At 39.5% G+C, this 25,000-nt stretch overlaps 2 protein-coding genes across 2 annotated transcripts in view; one reads left to right on the top strand and one right to left on the bottom strand.

The window, feature by feature from the left end:
* Positions 1-11,752, top strand: part of LOC138045554 (uncharacterized skeletal organic matrix protein 6-like) — a 12,903-nt gene extending 1,151 nt beyond the window's left edge. The window contains exons 2-5 of the mRNA XM_068892100.1: positions 7,024-8,057; positions 8,425-8,576; positions 9,597-9,748; positions 10,985-11,752. Of these exons, the coding sequence (XP_068748201.1) occupies positions 7,024-8,057; positions 8,425-8,576; positions 9,597-9,748; positions 10,985-11,157 (1,511 nt within the window). The 3' untranslated portion in view covers positions 11,158-11,752. The remainder of the gene's footprint in view (positions 1-7,023; positions 8,058-8,424; positions 8,577-9,596; positions 9,749-10,984) is intronic.
* A 5,019-nt stretch (positions 11,753-16,771) lies between these two features.
* On the bottom strand, positions 16,772-18,839 carry LOC138044473 (adenosine receptor A3-like). The gene has a single exon (XM_068890979.1). The coding sequence runs from the start codon at positions 18,155-18,157 to the stop codon at positions 17,114-17,116; it is 1,044 nt and encodes a 347-aa protein (XP_068747080.1). The 5' UTR covers positions 18,158-18,839; the 3' UTR covers positions 16,772-17,113.
* Positions 18,840-25,000: the final 6,161 nt, after the last annotated feature.

Below are 25,000 nucleotides of genomic sequence, written 5' to 3'. Positions count from 1 at the left end.
TCAATGCAATGGGTTTTTTGTTTGCACGGGAATGTTTCATTCTAGCAACAGACAAAACTGTTTCGCGTCATTCCTCACAAAGCAATCTTGTTTATTCTACCACTCAGTGCTTTAATGGTTTGATTTGGCGGTGGCCAAGAATACCAAAACACCTGAGCATCAAATCAAACCTTCCCAGTGGAATTCTTTTCTAGAGTCGCCTAACCTTAATTGCATAATGCTCTGCCATATATTATCAAATGAATGAGAGCACTGACAATTGTTTCATGTTGGTATTCTCATAATTGGGCCAATACATTAACTTTCTCAAAATGTGTCAAAATCGTTCGTAGAACTGTTTAATTATGAAAAAGGGAAAGATTTCGCCAAGTAATTTTAAGTAAAACCAACCGAGTGAGGCCATTTTGTTAAGATTACTTATACGGTACATTGTATAGCTACCGGCATCGCAATGGATTTGTTATTCCCCTAAGGGAGTGGAGGGGGTGTATCATCCTTCAGGTTTTCTGTTTCTATGTGATCGCGATTTGTGAACGTTTGACTGGTCTTTAATATACCGGAGCCGAACTCATTAATGTCCATAAAACAAAAGAACAAAGCGTAACAACGGATCCTTTGTCCTCCTCCATTTTAGTCGTAATATATCAAACACGAGAAGGAGTGTTTCATCGGATATCCAAACACCGAGAAGCGAGTTGAAAAACGAGGCCAAAGGCCGAGTGTTTTAACCCGTTTCGAGGTGGTTGGATATCTGATGAAACACTCTTTCGAGTGTTTGATATTGCGTCTCAAAGGAATCAGTATTTTTAAATTTAAGAGATATTTGGGATCAAAGTTGGCGACATTTTATGCTAATTAAGACCACATATCCAAACTTCCTTCACGGTAGTGATTTCTTTTGTTTTTGGCTTATGAATTATTAATGAGTTTGAGAACGGTATATGAAAGTCTACCTGAACGTTTAGCGCAGTGTGCTTTTCACAAATAGACTCAACCTTTGCACTATTTCACTGTAAAGCAGAAGTCTGCCTTTGAGATTTAGCTGTAAGATAGAGACGTCCGGTGTGTCTGTCTTTAGTGCTCCGTATCACTCAATGTCGACTTCCTTATCTTGTTAATACGCCGTGCAAAGCCATAGGCAGCTTCCACTTCGCTTATTGCCCAAGAAATCAATCACGAACTTGCTTTGAACTTCCTTAACCCTCTGTTTGGTGGAATGGCTCGTGTTATGTGAAAGACCGGCATTTTTTTCTGGTGGACACATAACCTAACATTGTCACATCTTTGATGTGCAGCGCGAAACAAATTTACTTAAATGTGCGTGGTACGCCCATTTCGGCATTCGTGCTTCCGGAGGCATTTCCAGGAAAACACAATTCTTTTGTCCGGCAATAAAAACCGTAATGTTTTCCATTTTTAAAGCCTTCAAACTGGGAAGTCAAACATGGCCTCTCACACCAGGAGAGCGTTAATTCAGGATATCTTGAGAAACAGTTTTTGCACCTAGCCGGCAGACAATTCTAAGATTTCAGGAAAGACAAATTTTGACGTCTCGCGGATTTCAAAACCCCTGGATTTCCTGAGTTAAGTCGTAACTGTGATATCATCACCAGAAAGAAAAATGAATGATGCATATTGAGTTTAGGAAACTACATCACGGCCCCGAAAAATTGCCTTCAACTATAGAGAGAGAATTGACGAACCAGTTACATTTCGTGCGTCAATCAAGGGAATTTGAACAAGATATTTGCGAGGTTTTCCAGTTCTTCCTCGTAATCTTTTTGATGGGGATTCAGGTCACACGAGGAGACAAACTCTCCTCCTACTTTGGACGGTCGAGACGTGTCATTTCCGTAAACGATATCGAAGACGTCTGTGCACGAATTCGTTTGGAAAAACACAGTAAATTTCATTTGACCCATTCACAGCTCCCCCAGCTGTCGAGTAAAATCAATTTTCTAGTTTCTAAAGAAACTGTGATGAGTAAAATCGTCTGGCGTTATCGAGGCGTTAGAGTAAAACTTTTTTAAGTCTGATTTTCATGTCTAAAATGGGGAAATGACGCTTTTCAGTCGGTAGCACGCGGGACGCGTGGTGGCTTTTCACAACTTGCTTGCTGTTGGCGTTGTTTTCGAATTCGTTGTGATTTTCGTAGCGAAGTTCCTCTTCCGTGCAATTTTAGACCATTTAAGAGAGGAGAATGTCGCATTAGTATGTGAGCTTGAGTAAGGTCAAAGTCCGAGTTTGAAGCTGTGAAGTAATCCTGTCGCCAACAAAGCAATCTTCGATTCCGTTGCACAATCCGGGATAAAGCCACAAACAACATGGTAATTAACACTCTTGTGTAAATAAAATCCGAGAACTGCGCACGCATAAAGCCGCGAAGGCGACAGGGATAAGTTTTCGTGTACGGAACGCTGTCAAAGGGGGCAAAGTCCAAATGAATCCTAAATAGTCGCTGGTTTCATCTATCAGTTATGTTTTTTCCCTTGGAAACGTTCCATCGATGATAATGTGTAATTTTCTTAAAGTCATTTTGCCTTAAATGTTAAAGAAAGGGCATGTTTTTTTTTTTTCAAACGTTGGCCATATAGCACTTACATTCGACAGAAATATTTCTTACAAAGTATTTGAAACACTTTAGCACTTAAAATTACTCAATTCAAGGTCACATCATCCTAACATCTTAACTGATTTCGGCTCAGTATGAAGTTTATAGGCTTGAGCAAAGTCCAAAGAGGTTTTATAATGCTCTTATTTCTTAGTAACTGTGAACTAATACCGGAAATACGGAAAAAGAAGATTCCTTGCCACGGTTTTTCTGACTTCGTTTATCGCGATATGTTTCGTTTGAACAAAGACATTGTTCACGAGAGTGCATTTATCTGGTCCTGTGACTTTTGAATGGCATATAATGTTCAATGGCCGCCCATTTATGACATCCAGCACGAAGTGTAAGCGTTTGCTACGTATTGTCGGTTTTCAAAGTCGCACCATCATCAAAACCAATTAACAAATAAAGTCAAGAATCAACGAGATAAAAGAAGATAAATATTCAAACAGTCTGGCAAAGGTACAGGTCTGTGCGATGCTTCGTGCAGGAAGATATTCGAAGAAATGTTTTACTTCTATTTATGTTATAAAGGCTTTGTATGGAGACGCCTTGTTTGTGTCCCTCTGAGGGGCACAAATATGGCGGCTGCAAGCTAATCAAAACACATGTCATTGAGTTTCGCGATAAAAAGCCGGTAGTCATCTTCTGAGGGCTCATAAACATCAATATGAGTACTTAATTATTCTCGTACAAGGACTGTTCAGATTTCAAAATCTCAATTTTTTCACCGACGTGCATTCTCGGCCGCAATTTCAATATCTTGTCACGCAAAAGCCTAGAAATCCAACCTTACTTTATCGCAAGACGAAAAACCCTATTAACCTGAAAATTTGTGAAAAGATAAGTCTTCAGTTTTTCTAATAACTAACAGAGGATTGGTAATTACTAATTTTTTAATTTTGGTAACGTCACGTGAAAACCAAGAATAGAGTGTTTTCACTGACACGCAATAAAAAGAAAGAAGCCAAGAAAAAGACTGATACATATAAATCACTCCGCCAAGTGTCAAGTCTGTTTGGTGCATCTTTTCTGGGTTATTTGCCAAAATATGTCACTAAATGAGCGTAAACACGTCTTCTACACCTTGCAATGCTTTATAATTAGCGAAAAATCACAAGGGGAACACTGTTTTTTTAAACCAGACAGCTTTGTCTCAGCTCACTTCTTGGTGTCACGCAAGGCGAAAATTCAAAATGATGTATTCTCAAAACGAAAATAACTTGCGATCAGGCTCTATTTTAGTTTAGCGTGGTACGTACTGTGGAGTTGGCGAAACGCAAAATAGAGTCTGACAAAATACCTCTTCGAACTTCCTTGCGCCCACTTTTTTTGATTGATTGACATGTCCCTTCATCGGCCAATCAGATTTACTGCCATAAAACAATTCTTGGGTTGCACGTGACGTCACCAAAATATGAAATACAAAACTAAAGAGCCTTTTGAATTTTTATCTAGCTCAGCTACAAGAGGTTTTAAAAATATACCTCTTTGCGTGTTTTCAGCTCGGTACCGTGCTTCGTTTCGAAATTAGAGCAGTTTGAATTTCAGAGTTTTTCACAGTGCGTGACATGTAAACATGCCAGTTGCATAAAAACATCGATTTCCCTCGTGATTTTGTGGCCTAAACAGCCAATGTACTAGAAGACGTGTCTATACGAATGTTTGCTAGCTCATTATACAGGAGAACGTGTTAAAGACAGCCAAACTATTAAAATTCCAGATGTTTCTACAAGTTTCGGCCGCCATGTTGGTGTACTTCAGCAGTGCACACCAACATGGCGCCTCCATACTAAACTCTTCAAATTTTAGTAATAAATTTCGCCAAATAACTCAAGTACGGAGTATCGCACAGGCCTGAGACTTGGACCCGTTGCTTATTTATTCCTCTTCTATAACATTTCCATTTCTTGCCTCAATTTCTTAAATGGTAAGCGATTTATGTTTTCACTTGCGTGACGTGCAACCCAAGAACACACGCGTGGACGGCAGAAGCAAGCTATTTTGTTAGGGGTGGCGAATGGTACCTCGAAAAACGTGGGTCTCGGAAAATTTTAGCAGGATCTCGAAATCTCGTTTTTGAATGGTTTGTTCTTACTTTTTTTGAGTCTCGAAACTTTTTACCAGGAGCCTCGGGCTCGGATTTTTAACTAGGGTCTCGGCGAGTCTCGGATTTTACCATTCGCCACCCCTTTTGTTTTGACCAGAGTTATTTTTCGTGGGAGGAATTATAAACGAATTCGAAAGTTAGCTTTGGCTTCAATTTGAGAAAAACAGATTTAAAAAGCATGGGGAATGTTACTTTCTGGACTTTTCGACGACTATATTGCGGCAAAGGCCGGTGTAATTCTTCCTCCAACTTTCACTGAATATGCAATCTTGTAATTTTAATTTTGTTATTGAGATAACCTAGCATTTTGTGGTTGGACGGTATGGCAATAAAGTTTTAAAGGAAAAAAAGGAGAAATACAGTATTCTTTTAACGTGTTTGCCCTTGGAGGTTTCTTTGGTGATTTTTTTCGGGTAATCTTCAGTTGCAGTGTATTTCTAGAATTGCGCGCAGTAAAATCATCGTAAGTGAGAGGCCCTGCCAGAGGAGTGGGGGGAGGGGGGTCCGTTTCGCTTGTCTAAAAAATCGCGTGTCGGTGCTTTGTCAGTGTTTCACCATGGCTTCACGTTGCTGTCGGAAATTTAAAGAAAGGATGCCTTTTGTCGCGGTTTCACTTAAAGCGCTGTCTCTACTTTTTAGGCCATGTCGCTTGTCGGAATCTAACCTGCGATCAGGCCCATTTTTAGCTTTGCCCATATGTTCTCTTATGTCGTCGCTCGCTAAAATTGGTTTTTCGTTTCGCCAACTCCACATTACGTACCACGCGAAACTAAAATAGAGCCTGATCGCAGGTTAGTCGGAATCTACCCTTATGGAGAGCCTTGAGAAAGCGTACGTTAATTTTTTGATGGAGTACGAACAGAAAGATGGACTCGCAAAGTTTCGTTTATTTTTGGTACAACTGGTCTCTCTGGAAATGTGCCATTTTAGTTTCTGGAATGCGAGTTTTCAGTCAACTCAACTGGAAATATTATGAAGCAATCTTGTTTACAAATTGTACAAACGAACCATATCATGAAGCCGTTTGAGATTCAGTTATGCGAAACATGCATTCATGTAACTTGCGATTTTATCAGCATATATACGTCCTTTGTCTTATCCAGGAAACCAATATGCGTGGAATTTCATTGCCATTTGAATGAACAAGCTATTTAGCCTTCAAAACATCGGGGAAGTGTGTGCCAAAGTACTTTCAACCACACGATCGCAGAGCTCGACAACGGAATCGCTATTTTCACTCTTTCCAGAGATTCAAACTCGATTCTGGACAAGTTATGAGATGTTTCACATGGCATATCTCAATTTATACAAATAAAATCAAGCTGCACCATCCACGTCATTGTAAGAAATAAAGGCAGCAAGTTTCTTCATACGCTAATGGCGGATCAGTCTAAGGACTTCGCGAGAGCTGCGTGCAATCACCACGACGTTTTCACTTCCGGCGTTTTAACAGCCAAATCACGAGTTTGGTCGGCCAAATTGGAATTCTCGAGAGACTATTTTAGCGAGCGATGACAAAAGAGGACATATGGGCGAATCTAAAAATGAGTTTGATAGCAGGTTAAACGAAAAACGCTTCAGGACCCAAAACTGGTGAAAAGATTTACTTCTAGGTAACTTTTTACCTGGTATCGACAAAAAACCTCGCAGCTTTGACTTTAGACACTCTATTTCCAAAAAAGGGTAAAGGTTAGCGTTATTTTAGGTAAGGGAAAATGCAGCAGTTTATCGTTACTTGATCGGCATTTGGAGGAGTGAAATGTTTTAGGACGGTGCCTACTATTGTTATTGCGCATACGTTCTGCGCATCTCCAGATAGTCGGATTTCCTATCGGTAGTGCTTACTAATGCAGGGATATTTTTGCGCAGTTTAAAACTATTCGGAGAAATCAGAACTTAGCAAGTGCTCTTGCTATCCAAAAAGAAAATTGGGGGTAGCCATGCATTTTTCAGAGATAATTAAACTTAAATTTGGAAAGGAACGCCATACATTGCTTTGTATTTTAAACCTTTTTACTAATATTGTTGATTAATTATCTTTCAAAAATGCGTGGTTACCCTTAATTTTCTTTTTGGATTTTAATAACACTTGTTGAGAATTGCTTTTCTCGCATATATGGGAACAGAGCAAGGGGACACCTCATGATGCTTGCGTGCACTTCTTGACATCTGACAAGTACTGTAGTCCGAAATAGAGGCCCTTGGGATAGATGCTTCTGTTTGAACAATGGAAGTAAAATGGCCACTGTGCATTACCTATTAAAAGCGTTTTTGTTGACCGTCTGTCTTCTACTTCCAACAGCTTGCGGTTTTCTCGGCTTCAATGGAGGTGAAGCCTTAGGAAAATTAAGAAATGCTGGTCAAAGAACCATTGACGAAGCTGGAAGAAGAGTGGAGGAGTACAAAGGCAAGCTAAGCAAAACATTGGAAGTAAATGGACAGGCTATGGCTAAAAGGGGACAAGCCGTCAGAAACAACCTCGAGACCTCCCTGAAAGGAGGGATGCAGGCTTTGCAAGAGGGAGGACAAGCTCTGAGAGAGAATATCGAGGAGACGTTGCAGACTGTGCAAGATAAAATCAAAGAAGGAATGGAGAGAGGACAAGAAAAAACACAGTCGCTAAAACAATCCTTACAAGAGGGAGGACAAGCTCTGAGCGAGAAATTTGAGGAGAAGTTGCAGACTGTGCAAGATAAAATAAAAGAATTAAAAGAGAGAGGGCAAGAAAAAGCACAGTCTCTAAAACAATCCATCCAAGAGGAAGGACAAGATTTGCGAAATAGTGTTGAGGAGAAGGCCCAGTCTCTGAAAGAATGCATCCAAGGAAAAAGGGAAGCATTTAGCAAGAATATGCAAGAAGGGAAAAGACACCTGATGAAGAAAGTTCAGAATTACGTTCAGTCTGTGAAAGAGTTCCTGCAAACTCAGAAATTAGCTTTAAAGCGTAAAGTGCAAGCAGGTGAAAAGTCCTTGAAAGCTACTTTTGAAGAGAATGTCCAATCCCTGCAAGATAAAGAAGCCGCCATGCAGAAATTCGTGGAGGAGACTTTGGAGGCTCTGAACAAACGGAAAATGGCGCTAGAGACGACTCTCTATGAGAAAAGCAAAGCTCTGCAGAACTCATCGGAAGTCATCGCCCAGTGCAGAGAGAAATTGGAAGACATTTGGGAAGACGGGCAAGTAAGGATGAACGAGATGTTGCAGGAATTGAAAGACAAGGTCAGTGAGCGCCAAGAAGAAATGAAGAGGATGATCCAGAAACACAAAGAAACAATCAGCAAATTGATAAATGAAAATAGGACTGTCTGGCAATTGAATTCAGATGAGGCTAAGAGGGTAAGAAACTGTTCCTTAAAAGTTAAAGAATGAGAAAAAACAAATTCCCGAAATAATTAAGGATGCTTGAAGTCGATAAAGGCAATATTCATCGAATACCTGCTTTAAAATTGCTATTAACTGCCACCTGGAATTGTTCATTTTGTCATGTTAACGATTAGGACGATTTTGTTAGGCACCTGCTCCCAAGGTTTCATTTTGTTTTATTAGTCATTCTAGGAAGGTTAAAGGCTTATTTCGTTTCTTAAAAGTGGATCCAGCTGTTTTCTAGCACCCCTGCTTGCAACCAGTTTACGCTTGCATTAGTGTTACTGGGTTTTGTTGATTTGGACGTTCATTGTTAACTTAGCTCTCTTTTGCCGGACAGAGATTGTTGAAATTCAAGAACACGGCCTCGGAAAGTCTGGAGCAGGTATTGGGGCAGATCAGCGCCATCAAAGGGCGACTGTTGCCAAACAAGAGTTCAGATTGGGAGGAGACAATGAGAGAGCTGAAAATGAGTGTAAAGGGTGTTATGCTGTAAGTAACTATTTAATTGAACTCCCCTCTTCCGATAGTTAACAAGTAGTCAATGAGCCCGAGTTGGATATGAGATGGTAAAATAGCCAAAGAGGCGCGTAGCGCGAATAAAATAATCGTTGTGTTAAGTTTTCATTAAGTTGAACGCTTGCACCCTTGAAAATAAAAGCCAAATTTGATTGATTTTTACAAAACGACCAGAAGTTTATGTTTCCGGTTCAACATTCCCATTTTTTTTATAGAAAGCTGCAAAATCTACTTTTTTCCGCCATTGTTTCCCGGGAAATTCGCTTCAATCTCGCGCCATATCAGGCCATACGGTATATGAGCTGATGACCGAGATTGAGTAAAGGAATCAGAAAGCTAGAAACGCAGTCGAAAATTTAATAATCCTTCATATTTTCATCGTTTTAAATGATCGTTTAATGGCACATCGCCCAATTAGACTGAGAAGTACCTCAAAGGCGCTCGTCGCTTCCCAGAATATAAGATGTATAATACAAACACGCACCATACAGCTGTAGCGTATCCAGCTTACAACCTTGCAGAGCTCATGAATGTAACAAAAAGAACCTTCTCTCAGGAGTGATCAGTATGTAAATTCTCTTTGAGAATAAAGATTATTATCAGCTTAAGAGGTGTGATCTTGATTATAACACCAAATTCTCATGACCACCCAACAAAGAAATATATGGTACTAGTTAGGAGAATGAACGTTTCGATCTTGAGAATGAAACGATTTCCAACTGCGACTCAAAAATCACTTTTTTTACTTCAAATTGCGAAAGTATGAACACCGTCCATAAATGACATGGGAAAACCAGAGTTCCCGAAGGAAAATCTCTCGAAACAGAGCGAAGAATCGACAGACTCACACCCACGCGTGTCTTTAGTTCCGGAAACCGATCGCCACACGAACCACTGTAGTGGAAGACTCCCAGTCTTCTTCATCTTACTTTTAATCGTAATTGTACAAAGGCCTTGACATTGCATCTGAAATATTGATTCTTTTTACCACAGGAGCCTCAAAGATGTCTTGCACCAAGGAAAAGAAGCGTTGGAAAGTGTCCAGGAGGTTTTTGAGACAACCATCCCCCCCACTGAATCTTCAACAGAAGAAAACGAGAGTGAGGGTGTTATGGGAGATCAAACCGTCGAAGAATCCTCTGAAGGTAAACGCTATTGGGCGGGTGGCGGTATGTAGGCTGTAAGGGGCTGTTTCACGGTTTTGCAGTTCAATTGGTATAGTTTTGCTCGCCCCTACTCGCTCTGCAACTCAACGTTAACCCAGAAAATGCTTTTAAACAACACGAATCAAAACTCCCTGACAAAGAATGTCGCCGAGCATACAGAATTTAAAGGGCTATGACTAATAAAATGATGTAATTTCACGACACAGGAAATGCCTAAAAAGTAGAACGACACATTGCAATAACAACTTAAAAACTGTTGAACAACATAAAAGAAATACAGCAAAAGGAAAGAGAAGCATGGATTGACACAAGTGGACAAGATTGAAACAGATAGTATTTGGGTAATCTTGAAAAAACGTCGGCCCGACGTTTTTTAATTTTGTGGCAGATCACTTGGATAAAGGTGGTTTTTGCTCAGAATCATGTTGTTTGGGATGTAATGATAATTTTATCAGTAAAGGAATTCCGCATTATTATTTCCTAGCTCAACCAAAGATTTCCCCTAAACACCATAAAGTAACGTGACCTCTTTCAAAATGGCGGCCAAGTAAAATATTCTTTTGTTTCAATGCTAATAAGCCTTTCTAGCCTCGATACGACGAGCAAATTTCAAAAGAATGTAAAGGTGTTGAAGCTACAAACAACTGAGATAAACTCTAAGAAACTGTTAGGGTGACACGAAAAACCGCAATAGCAATCCGTTTTAATATTTGTCAATTTTGCCCATTCCTGCTTCCTTTTGTATTTGCTGTTTTAGTCAATCTCTCCCTCAGTGTTTTAAGTAGTCATTTTTACGTTTCGCTTGATTTTGTTGCCAATTCACAGTCGCAGAATTTGCTCCTTAAATTTCTTGACACAACCGCTTTTGAGTTGCTTCCCGTCCGTATGTTATATTATTCTTTTGGTCACTCAGTGTGCCGCATCTTACTTATACATTACATGATGTCTTGTTTCCTCTCCACTCATGGTTGGGATAAACCTGATTTGACTACGAAATCGCTCTCATACAAAATAGTTTTTTGATCTCAGGAAAATGGAAAGGATCACATTTAGGAATGGAAGAAGAATCATGATCTAAAATTACGACTCTATAAAAGACCATTTCTGGAAGCTTCGTTTTTCTGCCTTGCCGATCTTCCTTTCTGTTCCCTTCTCTTTTACCATTTTATATAGACCACTCATGCATCTATCATCTACCTATTTTTATAAATACAGGTGATTTGAATAATAACGAAGGTGAAGTAGTCAAAGAAAGCTCCCAGGCAAGCGAAAAAACCACCTCATTATGGAAGGTTCTCCGCCGGAAATTGAAGTCGTCACAGAAGGCAGCTTCCCTGAGAAGAAGGTTATTTGGCGAAAGCCAAAGAAGTCAGAAGCGTCAGCCTTAGAAGACGACTTTTTCCATACTGACTATTTCAATCATTGGACGTTGATTTCGTTAACTTAGCATACAGGAAAATTGATTAATTAAATGATTTTATACAGTTCGGATTTAGGGTATTATACTTTTTCTTGCTTAGATCGCCGGCGGTAACAGCTGTTTTGGTTTTTAAGCTCTGGACAAACTTCTATTCATATAAGATTGTAAAGGATTTCGTGATTTCTAAGTGTCGATCATCCCTGGGGTTAACGCGTTTTTGATCTAAAAGATAACGTTCTTAATTCAAATTTGAGATTTTTTTGAGAGGTCCCGTTTCGTACGACTCACCTAAAATTGTGTCACTAATAAATCTTGTTTCCATATAGTTCTGTGAACCACAAAACTTCTTTTCAGTAAAGGAAGTACAAATTAATACCCGAATCCGGATTTCAATTTGTTTATGTAGAATTCATGGGTTTCATTAATTTTTTTTTAGAGATATTACGTGACGCTTGTATTGTTATGTTAACTCGTTACGACAACAGCCAAACAATTTGTAAGATCTCGATATTCGTGTGTTTTGGGGTTTTTTTTTGGGAGTGAATTAAAGCATTAAGCCTGTATTCGGTTTGTATTGAAAATACACTTTGAAACCAGCTGACGGCCGGGATCATTCTTGCTCTTGGTACGCAAGGTTAGTGATAATAAACAGCAAGAGTCGAAATGATCAGAAGCCGGAGGTTTTCAAATCCTTAAATGACCTCTATGTTTTGGAACACGCAGTCTCACTTCAAAGGCGTTGTGCCTTTGCCAGATGCTGATGATTTGTCGATCAACTGCATACAGAGCTATGTGATTATTTGTGCGTTAAAAAATCTAATAGCAATGTGCCGTAATAGTGACATTCAGAGACGTTATCCGTCGTTTTTAACTCGGAAATAGCCATTTCCGAGTTTTTGAGGGGAGCTGGCTGTCCGTCAGTCAGATCCTATGAAACTTTTTTTTGTTCATACGCCTTTCTTGAGTGCCTGCACCGTATAGTTAACAATTATTCCATGAGCGCGCGTTGGATATGAGATGGTAAATAGCCAACGAGGCGCGTAGCGCCGAGTTGGCTATAACCAGTCTCATATCCAACAAGCGCGAATGGAATAATTGTTTTATTAAATTCCTTAAACTCCAAAAGTTTGGAAGTACGAAATACGAGCGAAAAAAGCGAGAAAATCCTAGCGAAATCGAAAAAATTTGATGAAGATGCGATGTTGTGTAATACCTCGTGGTCAGACAGACGCAGGCTCATCACAAAAACATTTCTTACCTTTTCGCGTATCTCTAAGCTTCGAAAGTGATCCAAACTTTCCACAAAAACGTTTTTCTTTTGCTTTATACCGAAAGAAATTTCGCCTTCTGGCGTAAACGTTTTTAGTTTAGCAACGCTAAGCGCAGTCATTTACCATATAAGGTCTAACTAAGGTATATAAGCTGATAACCGAGATTGAGTGAACCAATCAGAGCACGAGAATTGCATTATCCGAGGTTGAGAATTTAATAATACTAGATAACCAGGCCGCCAAAAATATACAAAATGAGTGAACTGTACGAATATTGTGGATTTAACTCCCTTTTTAAGATGCACTGTCCACTGTCATTCAGGGAGACTTCGACAAGTTTTCGGATGAAGCAGAATCAAACAAAATATGCCTTTTTAAAGGTTGAAAATGGGAAATTAATGGTACAAAGGATATAGGGTGCGCAAAATGATCCTGGAATTCTCAAAAGCGACGAAAAATTACCGTGGTGACAGTTAAAAATGATCGCTGAATATCAACAATCACTTCACCTTAATTGCTTCATTTTGACGGATCTAGGGGGGCGGAAGATTATAACAGAAAATAAATGCTGTTACATGATTACTCTAGGATTATACCTCCTTAAGTGATAATTGGCGAAGATTCTGTTAAATACGAGTATTGAGATTAAAGAAAGTCATTTCGGTGCATATCGAAAGGCAATAACGTAATGCATATCTCGATGGTCTCCCATCCATATACTACCCCTGTCCGAAAGGGCCTGTCATGAAAGGCCTGCGGGACTTCCGGCTCTTCTGCACATTTTCAGAAATTACAACATTATTCCATTATCGAGACCGCGCGTAGTTTTGGCTGTGGCCAGAGTGCATGTTCTTGACACTGACCAAACGAAAAGCACACTCTGGTGACGAGAAAGGGCCTCGCCGCCAATTATTTTCTCCCCTTAGCAACGCAGACATAAGGACCTTGAAAATGTGGCATAATTTTCGAAGGTTTAACGGACTAGCCTTGCTCTTGCAAAGGCGATGCGAATCATTTGCCAAGCGTAGAATGTGGAAAGATGAGCGCTCTAGGCCTCGTCCAAGATTTCTAATGTGCCATACTGGAGTAAGTTTGATTACAAACATGCAGCGAGGTGGCCTCAGTGTTCAAGGCCGGTTGTAAATATATAATGACGAAACAACTTGTGCACTGTTCTCCTGTTTGTCGGGAATACAAATGGGCAAAGAAAAGACAGAAAAATTGAAATCCAATTGTGGTGTTGACATGAGATGAAGACAAAAATTTAACTTTTGTGAGTTCTCCAACGTGATCAGGTGCCACGTTGATATAGTTTACGAAAGAGAGAAATGATCATCGCATTTATTCTGGACAGTTTAAGTAATTGTCTCTTACAGAAAATTCAGGCGGATTCGAACCCATGACCTCCGCGCTGTCGGCGCAATGCTCTACCAATTAAGCCACGAAGCCACACAGTTGAGATCATGTTTTTAAAGGACTTGATGGAAGAAATATATTAACTTGAAGTATGGGCTATAGATGAAAAGAGAACAAGTTTTCAAATTTTTTTTATTTACTTTAAGTTTGAAGTATCTGACCTAAAGCGGTTTTCATGTAGAAGAGGTTTGAAGTTGGCTGGATCAGTGAGCGTGGGACTGGGGGAGAAGGTCAACATCAACAAACGTTTGCAGACTTGTCACACCTCCCCCGGACGATATTTCTTTGTCGAAAGCCCTGACCACTTTTCGGGCCCGAAAAATCATTAATGAAACTGCCAACCGCTTGTTTTGAAAGGTAAGGAATTTCCAAAATGACTGTGAAGTTTGACGATTTAAGTCCTCTCCCTTCTTGAACTGAGGAGGGAATTGTGACACCCGAAAATGACCCCTGAAGTTTCGGGACGAGAAACGGGCCCCTTGTCCCGTTCTAACATCGACTTGATGTGACCAAATTTATGGTTGTATGTGGGCCGTGAGTACTTATAATAAATCCTGAAACTTAGAATAAACACGAAGATAAGACATAGTTTAATAATAATGATTAGTAGTTGTTTATGCAGTCATTCATCTCTGGCAAAGCACACAACTAAATCAATGAACAAAATAATATATGAAATGAATCGTATACTGAACTGCGGATATGAAATCAAGTAAAGCAATGATCTTCGCAGTTATGGACGCAATTTTAGCAATTGCGTAGAGAAGGCTGAAAAATTCATGAATTAATATATCATTTTCTTCATTGATTTATTCCTGACGGGAAAATTAGAACCCACAAATGACCAGCTCCCAATGTCAGTGTCTTAATTGCTCAGTTGGTTAGAGCGTCGCACCAGTATCGCGAGGTCACGGGTTCAAACCCCGTTGAAGTCCTGCATTTCCGGCTTCTCTACGCAATTGCTAAAGTGCGCCCATAACTGCGAGGATCATAGTTCAGACTTGGTCGCATAACTAAGGGTGCGTTTTTTTTTGGAAAATCAGGAAACGGATTTTGCGTTTTTTTGGCGAAATCCAAAAACGGATAAGTATCCACCACACTCGAGGAGGATACTTCGGATTAAATCTAAATCCGAATTTTCGAGATTCACCATTTCAGTTTTTTTTTTTTTGAGAAAGGATTTGAAAAAAAGTAATTTTGACAAGAGGTTTTCCGTTCAAAAAGTACCGTACATGACAGTTTAGCCCAAACGTTTTGCTCGCGCCTCTTTTACCGCACGATCGAAGACATGAATAGGTCGAAAATAGTTGGGTTTCCTGCAAATTTCACACCAGAAATTACACCAAAAGTTTCTTGACAGCAATAATATTGTAAGCAACTCTCCTACAGCTAAAAACCATGTTTTTCGTCGTTTTCTTTATATTCTCTGTCTACAAGTTGTCATAAAGCAATTGCAAAGAAATAACTAACTAGTTTATGTGATAAACAAAGTTCTAATGCTCAGTACGTACAGTAGTAGTAAATTTGAAGTAATTTTAATTCTATAATTTTACAACGTAAATAAAATATTACCATGACTTACAATTTCATCGATGACACGTTGATGAGGGTGGTAAAGGGGTAAAGGATAAATTGCCCTTTTTGTTTTCAGTGAAATGTGAAATGGTGTTTTTTCCTCGTCAAACGTGATTTGTCAATTACCGTGAGCAGTGATTTTTGAGAATTTTTATCCGTGAAATGAGAATCGGGTGTTTAATTCTCCGTGAACTGTGATGTGATTTTGTTTCATTTTTTTTGTTTGTTAGTGTTTTTTTTATTTATATTTTGCGGGAGTAGGAGCCCGAGAAATTATAAAAACAGACCGTGTAAAGATATTAAACTCGGCTAAGCAAGGTACAACAACCACATCTGGATTGCATGATTCACTGAAACGAGAACCTTCGACACGTGGCCTCGCTTTCCTTAACAGCTTTGTTGTTCAGTCAACACGGCGAAAACTGTCTCTGAAATCGTCTCAGAAAGTCGGGAGACTCTTCCCAATGTAACAGTTCTGATGAATTTGTTTATAGCAGATGGGTATAGCTGTTAACAAACGTAAGAAAATTTGTTTGTGTAAAAACGTTCTTTTTTTCGTGAAACGTGAAATGGCCATGTGGCATGTGAAACGGCAAATTTAATTTTCTGTGAAACTTGAAGACTCGAATTTTCTGATCACATTCATTTTTCAGGCTTAATTTTAACACTTCAGTGAATCTTTAAAGGACAATGTTACATGTGAACGATTTTGTGATGAATAAAGACACCAAGTAGATGAAACCGCTCAGTTTAACGCCTGAGGCCGTCCTTTCTGCTAAATGTACGTTGCATAAGCAAAGTTCTTAACTTCAATTTGTCAGCATTTGATATAAGGTTGCAATTTGCATAAAATAGCAGAGCCTGTTAATTCAGTTTACGATTCATAACCGCTGGCGAAAATATATAGTTTTTTTTACAGAAATTCTTGGGTGAATTCAGCGTATACTGAAATATTGAGCATGCAGTTAAAAAAAGAGAGACTGAACCATTAATTTTTTTTCCCACTAATTGACAAAGATTACTAATCGACAAAAGATGAAGGAAATACTTCCCGACTATAGAATAAATATTTAGTCTGTTCTTTTCTCCCTCAGTGACATATCGTTGCAATCTGTAGAGAGTTTCTCATGAGGAATAAAGAAAACAAAGGAAAAGCAAAAGAAAAATAGATAGAGTTTGCTTCACACACAGAAAATGACAAATATCATCTTGAGTTGGTTTACATTTCATTTATTTTTTAATAAGCCTTGCTTTGTATTTTGCATTGATTTGCTTTCATTTCCTCCCAGCCTTATAAATATTCCTTTCTTCAAAGTATCCATCAAAACGGACTATCCGTGTACATGTTTGAACCAAATAGTTAACTGGATAGAGATCTTCAATGAAAAACTTTGTGACTTCGAATTGGGAAAACTAAGTGTTTATTGTACAGCTGTGCGTCTATCAGTACTCCACATATACAATATGATAGCGTCATTCATACTTGATTCAACTTATGTCTTAAATAACAGTTTTCGAGAAAGGACTTAAAGCTCTCAATGGGAAGTTTGTAGTCACGTATACTTGTAGACAAGAACTTAAGCATTTTAAAAAATCGACCGAAAATGCCCGTTAAAATCATCGCTGCCTAGAAGCAGAACAGAGTTTTTGCAGCACGTATATTTACAGTCCTTCCAACCTTTCATTTAAAGTAATGTTAGGTTGTCTGCTCACATCACTAACATTATAAAACACGCCTTCGTTTTTATCAAGATTACCTTGCGGGTCAAAAGCAGCAACTGTGATTCTTTCACGGCGCAAAGGCGCAACTTGAACAATTTTCGGGTTTGCTTTCAAACCGCGCTGAAACAGAAGCATAAGTCCTTGTCTGAAACTCTTAATCCGCCATGCGTAAAGACCGGGGTTAATTCCAGACGAGAAAAACCCAATAGTTAACGTTACGTCTCGTACGAGGAGCAGCGTATCTGAGCGACACTTTTCGCAAAATACCATGACAAAGTCAACAGTGACTGCAGGACACCAGGAAACAAGGAACACCAGTAGCATAATGAAAACTGTGGTAGAGACCCTCCGTTCGCGCTTAACCATGTTACGAACATGTGCTGCTTGTGTGCTATCCCCCGAGTTTTGCAAATTGGCAATTTCCTCTCGCAATGCGCGAAGCAAACCGTAGTAGGACAATAGCATTATGGCCGCTGGAAATAGGACACCCAAACCATAGAGGTAAACTTGGAAACTTGCGCTTCGCCAACCCAAGAGAGGCATAATTGAAAAGTGGATCGAGAACAGCCAGATAATTAGAATTGCGGTGCGAATGCGGCGTGGTTTGACCAGTGATCGATATTGAAAAGGTCGGCACACGGCAAGGAAACGATCTACCATCAGAGCGGAGATGCTCACGATCGAACAAACGCACGATAGCACAGCGAAAATGTAATAGCTAAACAGAACGTTTGTGTTATTGGACCAAAAACTTGCAGCGTTAATGGGTTCCACTGTGATTCCAACCAGAATGTCGGCCACAGCCAAGTTGATGACAAAATACGAGTTTGACACTCGCCGTAGCTTTTTTCCAGGGTCAAGAATATACACAATACAGACCAGAACATTACCAACAACGGTATAAAACCCGAAAATGATAAAGATAACCGCCAAAGCGGCGTTGGGCGTCAAGAGATACCCTTCGTAAAACATGAAAAGAGACATCTTAGCAACTGGAAAATTTGTATATGAATTCTTATATGTATGCCTTTTCCTTTGTGTATTTCTAGTTATCTACACGAAGTAGATGCACGGTCAAATATTAGAAATTATCGCCCACGGCGAAACCTAGTACTGCAGCTTCGTTCGAAGAGATGCTTCCCACAGGAGTAGGGTCTCTTTACAAAAGTGACTTCTCCGACGGGCTGAAATGTTCATTAACTTCAGTCTGCGAAGAATAACAATTAAAGCCCGATTTACGGCACCTGTAGGGTTGAAAAATTTTGCAGGTGTTTTGCTATCGTTTGAAAGCACCTAGAGCCAGTGTCCATCGTTGATACGGAAACAGACCACTACGCGTCAAAGTCCTTTGACTGCCAGAGCTTAAGCAAATCCCCCAAAAAGATGAGTAGTTTTGTCCATTGTTCCAGTTTAATCCTAAAGTGTCGTAATCTTTCTTATGTAATCTGCGGAAAAAAGTTATCTTGAGAGAGTAATATCGATGAAACTGCGATCACCTAACAAAAAATTAACAAAGCCCAAGTTAGCCGAAAATATCAGTGCCACTTTTTTGCGATGAAACTTTGGTTATATTGAATTCTGCGTTTCTTGCTGTTGTCCGTTGAGGGCTCTGAGAAAAAGCTTGCCGTTGTTAGACCGACACCGAAACCGTGGCAATGTCAAAAAGTATTGTATTTCTTACTGCATGGTGCCAAAGTTTGAGTGTCTTACCTTTATTTCTGATAGGGGTCCTTTAAATACGATTTTCCTATTTACATCTCGACTTAAAAAACAAACAAACGCACTGAGACAGCGAGGAAATTGTGTTTTTACCCAATCACATTACAATAACCTAATTTGATATGCAGCTAGGGATTGAAGTCAGAGTCGGCATTGTTAACGAAGGGAAAAACTATGTATGGGTGGCCGTCAACGCCAAAAATAAGAAGTATGTCAAAAGGAATAGAGCAACGTGAACCGGTTCATTGGCGCAGTGCAGAACAGGCTAAATGATTTAGAAGTGATGGAGCCTAAATACAAGTAAAAAGTAAAGTTAAGTCTTGTTACCTTTTGTCAAATGGTTCCCTCAAACAATAAACGAAATAGGAAGATAGGAAATTCTCCAGTCATTACTGTTAAAACGGAAAAGACTAAGTGAAACCGTTTTACTTTTATGGAAATGAAAATCGGTTCATCTTCCAAACGTACGCGAACTGGTATAGTGTGTTAACAAACGGTCCGGTGTCATGTTACTTATGGCTTACCTTAACCTGGCGTGGTTCAGACCATTTATGTGCACTTTAATATGAAACGATTTAACGAAAGGTCGATTGATTGAGTGCTTTAACAGGAGCTCATGAGCTCCAGATATTAAGTGTAGTTATGACTGAAATGTTTACACACGCAAATGCATCGTCTCCCATGATTCCTCATGTTGCAGGGTTTCCACAGCCTGACTTGTTTCGTTAATCGGCCAGGACTTATGTATCGGTTTAGTTGAAAGTAATATGATTTTGGAACGAAATGTTTCGATCAATCGGTCGGTGTCACTGACTCAGGAAAATCTGGACCATGTACTGAGTTCATAAAATGTTTGTAAATTCTAAATTTACAGACTTTTTATAAGAATTCAAATCTTACCTGTGGAAACCCTGCCCCACGAGGAATCATGGGAGACGATGCAATTGCGTGTGCAAACATTTCAATCTTAATTACAGTTAATATCTGGAGCTCATGAGCTCCTGTTAATATTAATTTACCAATGCTTCCTTTGTCATTACGACAGATTTCTTTAATTAAGGCACTAAATATTTGTAACAGGAAATCAGCCGAAGCAAACTCACCAAAATGTACAAAGGACAGGTGAAATCGCGGTTATAAACAAGCCGCTTTCGCGCCAAATTTTCATTTTGATGTCAGATCATGACGTCAGAACCCACATGGACTGTTCCATTTCAGACTTTCACGTTCGTATTTTTGGCGGTTCGGCGAAGTATTCCATGTCACGCAAAGGGTTAAATCGTTTGTCGCTTTCTCGACTTCATTTCACATTGGGGGCAAACCATTTTTCGTTTGCATAAACCATTTCATTTTAGGTGGATTCGTTTGTTAATGGACAGTATGATTTGACCATTTGTGATTACGCTAAATCAATCGTCCATTTATTAAATCGTTTCAGATTACAGTTTCCTGGAAAAACATGATCACGGATCACCGGATTACTGGATCAAGGAACAAGGATCACGGGCTCAAGAATCAGTTTAGCCTGTGTACAGCAACCTACTCTCCGAAAATAACTCAAATCAATGATATGATTGATTGCCACCCTACTTGACTAGATGAAGATCTTTCGCATGCTCAATCAAGCGAAAATAAGTGAAATCGGCACGAATATAATAAAAATAATATATAATAATACAAACATCTTAATTCCCATGAAATTTTTTATCCCGAATGTCGATATTTGATTGCGGTGCAATTTCAAAACACGAAGCCTTTTTTGGCGACTGCCTGAGTGAACAGCAAATTTGCAGCTGCTTCAACTTTCTCTCTTCAAATTTTTACTGACCTCATACCCTTAAAGGAAAAGCAGATGGAATTCATCTGAAGAATCACTTAGAAGAAGACGCTTCAGTCGTTTTTTCGACGGGATTTGACAATTGATTTGGAAAGTGATAAAAGTACATCGCCCCACTGAGTTGTTGTTGTGAGTCCTGTGGAGTATACACGGAAGCAATAAGTCGAAAATCTCAAGAACACACATTGGAGAATTGAATCAGTTATTAGTCTTGCCTGATTTTTTTAAAAGAAAGCGCCTGACGACCAATGAGGAAGAATTGTTTTTTTGTCACCGATAAGCACAGCAGGCATAAAATTCAGTAATTCCCACAGTTCTGATCACTTCCGATGACATACATGTGTAAAGGACTTTGACGATTACCATCGTTTCCTCTCACCACATCAGCGTATGACTTAGTATTTAAACCGAAATCATTGAAATCTTGACCGATTAACAGTGCTATCGGTTGTGCTACTTACTGCAAGGACCCCCCCTTCCCTAACCGAATTTTTTTTGACTACTTGTTTGAGCCTAAAATTCTCGCATCTGCAGGATCGCCTATTATTACTCAACTGATTGACTTATATTTTGATGGAGAGCCATTCTATTTTGCCACTAATCTGAAAAAAGTTTCTGTAGTGTTTTTCTAAGTCAAGGTTTGGACCCCCCCTATCAAAAATTCCTGGATCCGTCCCTGTATAATTGTATTGTATTGTATGTATTACACTGAACATCGATGGTCTACCGGAACCACGTAAGGTTATGGTAAGCCATTAGTAACGTGACACCGGACCGTTTGTTGACACACTATACCAGTTCGCGTTTTTCAGCCATAATGCACCAGTCAATGTAAACCCCTGCACCCCCCCCCCCATCCTTTCGGCCGGTACATAGCGGGGCATTTGACAAGCGCTCACTTCTAAAGTTGCAAAATGCCCCGCACCCCAAGATCAGGTTTTTCCTTTAATTGAAGATAACGACCCCGCTCACATCCCCCGCTCTTGTTGAATGGAAGACACAGGCTAATGTAAATTGTTTAAACTTTATTTGTCAAGTCACCGCATACAATGCTTTTCAAATCGCAAAAAATGCTTGTGGTGTCTATTTAGTCTACTTTTAACATTTAAGAGAAATATTAAATTCTATATGCTAGTAGATGAGGGTTAAGTGTTAGTAAATACAGTTTAAAAATGTATTTCAAAATTTGAACAAACTCACTGTTTCATAGAATGGGTTTAAAAAACACATTTAACTTTCTTGTTCCACCTTCTTGTTTCCACTGAAGACCTACTTCTGGCCAACCTTCAGTTGGCACTCATCGCAATACCAGTGTATGCATAAGAAGAGAATATAAACACCAGGAGCCGCTTGTTCGAAAGCCGATTAACTTAATCCAGGATTAGCGTAAACTTTTGTTTCAAGTTTTAACTTTTTGGTAAAAGCTTCTTTTGCTTATTTTTGTTTTCCAAGATTGACTTCTTCCAATGTAACGTTTTGCCGAATATCAGCGTTGAACAGCACTTGGGAGTAGAGAAATAAATTCCTTGGTTAATTTTTAATCTGGGATTAGCGTTAATCGGCTTTTGAACAACCGGGCCCAGATGACATGCTTGACCGGTCAAGTGACTCTCAGAATTAATTACGAGTATTAACAAAAGATTTTTGTTCGCAAAGTAATCAATTATATTTATGAGTTCTTAGCATTATACGACGACCTTCAGGACGGATGGCATACTCAGCCAAAGATATTAGATGATAATGGCCAAAAGCCGCCATCTTGCCGGACTAACGATTCTTGACCCAGTCCACCTCGGTGAAAAATACCCCGGTCCACTTCCCCGCTGTTCTTTGATGACGTGCAAAAGAGGTCAAAATCCCCGATACCTGCGGCCCTTTAGCTCGTCAAATTTAACGAAAAATGTCCCGCAAATGCCCCGCTATGTCCCGGCCGGAGGGGGGGGGGGGATGCGGGGGTTTACATTGACTGGTGCATAACTACAGTTAATATCTGGAGCTCATGAGCTCGTGAGCTCCTGCTAATGCACTCAATCAAATCGACCTTTCGTTAAATCGTTTCATATTAAATTGAACATAAATGGTCTGAACCACGTTAGGTAAGGTAAGCCATTAGTAACTAACATGACACCGGACCGTTTGTTGACACACTATACCAGTTCGCGTTTGGAAGATGAACCGATTTTCATTTCCATAGAACAGTTTCACTTGGTCTTTTCCGTTTTAACAATAATGACAGGAGAATTTCCTATCTTCCTATTTCGTTTATTGTTTGAGAGAACCGTTTGACAAAAGGTAACAACACTACTTGCATTTAGGCTGCATCATTTCTACACTGCGCCAACGAACCAGTTCACGTTGCTCTATTCCTTTTGACATACTTTGTATTTGTGGCGGTAATTAATTGCCGCCATGTAAGTGGTTACTCTTTACGGACGGACCATTAGAAAAGTGATGGGGGGGGGGGGGGGGTGGGGGATTTTCAGCTTGTACGAATTTTTGTTTTCGCGCACTGCTTTTGCAGGATTTTTTTTCCAGGTGAAACCCCCTGCACGAATTTTTTTTTTAGACAAATATTGCTTTTTTTAACAGTGAAATCTTGATTCATTATCTATGTTTTTGTGAGACTATAGAGTTACGCAAGCAACACATCAAAAACCTCTCAGACACACAATTGACTGCAGAGCAGATTAATTTACTCTCTCGAGGTTTGAAATTCATTCCAAAACCTGTCATGAAAGAAAACCAGATAAGGCGCCAGCTAATTTCAGACTTCAACCAATTTGCGAGAAGGATGCGCCTTCAATATATCTATCATGACCAAAATACTGAGCAACATCCATTTCACGTGAAATCCAGTTGGATTCCACCGATTCAATGGTCAGTTGCTCTTAAGAATTACTTAGAAGAAGTCAAAATAAAGCTTGCGGAACTCCACTGGTTAAACCTAAAAATAATCTGCCACCCGGCGAGGAACGAGCTCTCAAGGAGCTTATTAACAACAAAGAAATTATTCTCAAAAAAGAAGATAAAGGCACAACAACCGTCGTTATGAACAGAGAAAACAAAATTACTGAGGGACAGATACAACTGGATGATAGAAATAACTATCAGCCACTAGACAAACCAATGGTTGGAGATACATTCCAGCGAGTTAAACACCTCATTAACTCCCTTCGCCAAGCAGCGTGCATAGATGAAATGACGGCTAAATGGTTTAACCAAACACCAGATCCGCCTCGAATTCCAGTGTTCTATACCCTCAAGAAAATTTACAAACCGACATTAGTCGGAAGACCTATCATATCTGGGTGTGATGGCCTAACAGAACGCCTATCATCATTCCCCAGCGGCGTAGACAAAGTACTTCAGCCAATAGCACAAATACAGGAATCGTATCTTAAAGATACGACACATTTCATAATGTTTATTGAGAGCACTAGGGTGCCAAAAAACGCTTTTCTAGTCTCAATGGATGTCACTAGCATGTACACGAATATCCACAGGAGGAAGGAATCACTATAGTGTGCAACGCATACGAAACTTTTATAGCGTTAACAAACCACTACCGTGGAAAAGGTTCATTTACGAGGTATTTTGCTTGTGGGATACAAACAAAGAAGAAATAGAGCATTTCATTGAGCAAGCAAATTCGTACCACCCTACCATAAAGTTTACCGCTATAGTCTCACAGTTAGAAACAACGTTCTAGGACACAACAGTCTATAAGGGAGAGAGATTCGAGAAAGAACCGATTCTCGACGTGCGGACACATTACAAACCTACTAAAACACTTCCGTATGTACACAAACTACAACAGTTGCCACCCAGCAGGCGTTAAAAAAGGCTTCCTTAAAGAAGAAGCTCTTAGGCTCCTGAGGACAAACTCTTCCAAAGTAATGTTTGAGGAGAACTTTAAAAACTTTAGAACACGCCTGACATCGAGAGGTTATCCCAATAACCTGGTGGAAAAAATCCTCTCCGAAGTTAAATTCGCAGAAAGAAAACGCTCTTACACAAAAACAGAAAGAAAGCGCACAAGAAAATTCTACCCTTTGTGACACAATTTCATCCATCACTGCCATGTTTGAAAAATATTCTAACGGAAAAATGGCATTTAATACAAAACCAGCCGCTAGTAAGAGAGATATACAAGGAAACTCCCTTGATCTCTTATAGAAAAGGGAAATCTCTTAAAGACATACTTGTTTTAAGAAAAACTATAAAGGCTTTTATCAACACAATGGGCACACAGCTTTAGTCGTGCAGGTCGG

The sequence above is a fragment of the Montipora capricornis genome, chromosome 4 (assembly GCF_036669925.1).
Source record: "Montipora capricornis isolate CH-2021 chromosome 4, ASM3666992v2, whole genome shotgun sequence".
Classification (NCBI taxonomy): domain Eukaryota; kingdom Metazoa; phylum Cnidaria; class Anthozoa; order Scleractinia; family Acroporidae; genus Montipora; species Montipora capricornis.
Note: the sequence above shows the minus strand (reverse complement) of the source record. Positions and strands in the feature narration are given on the sequence as shown.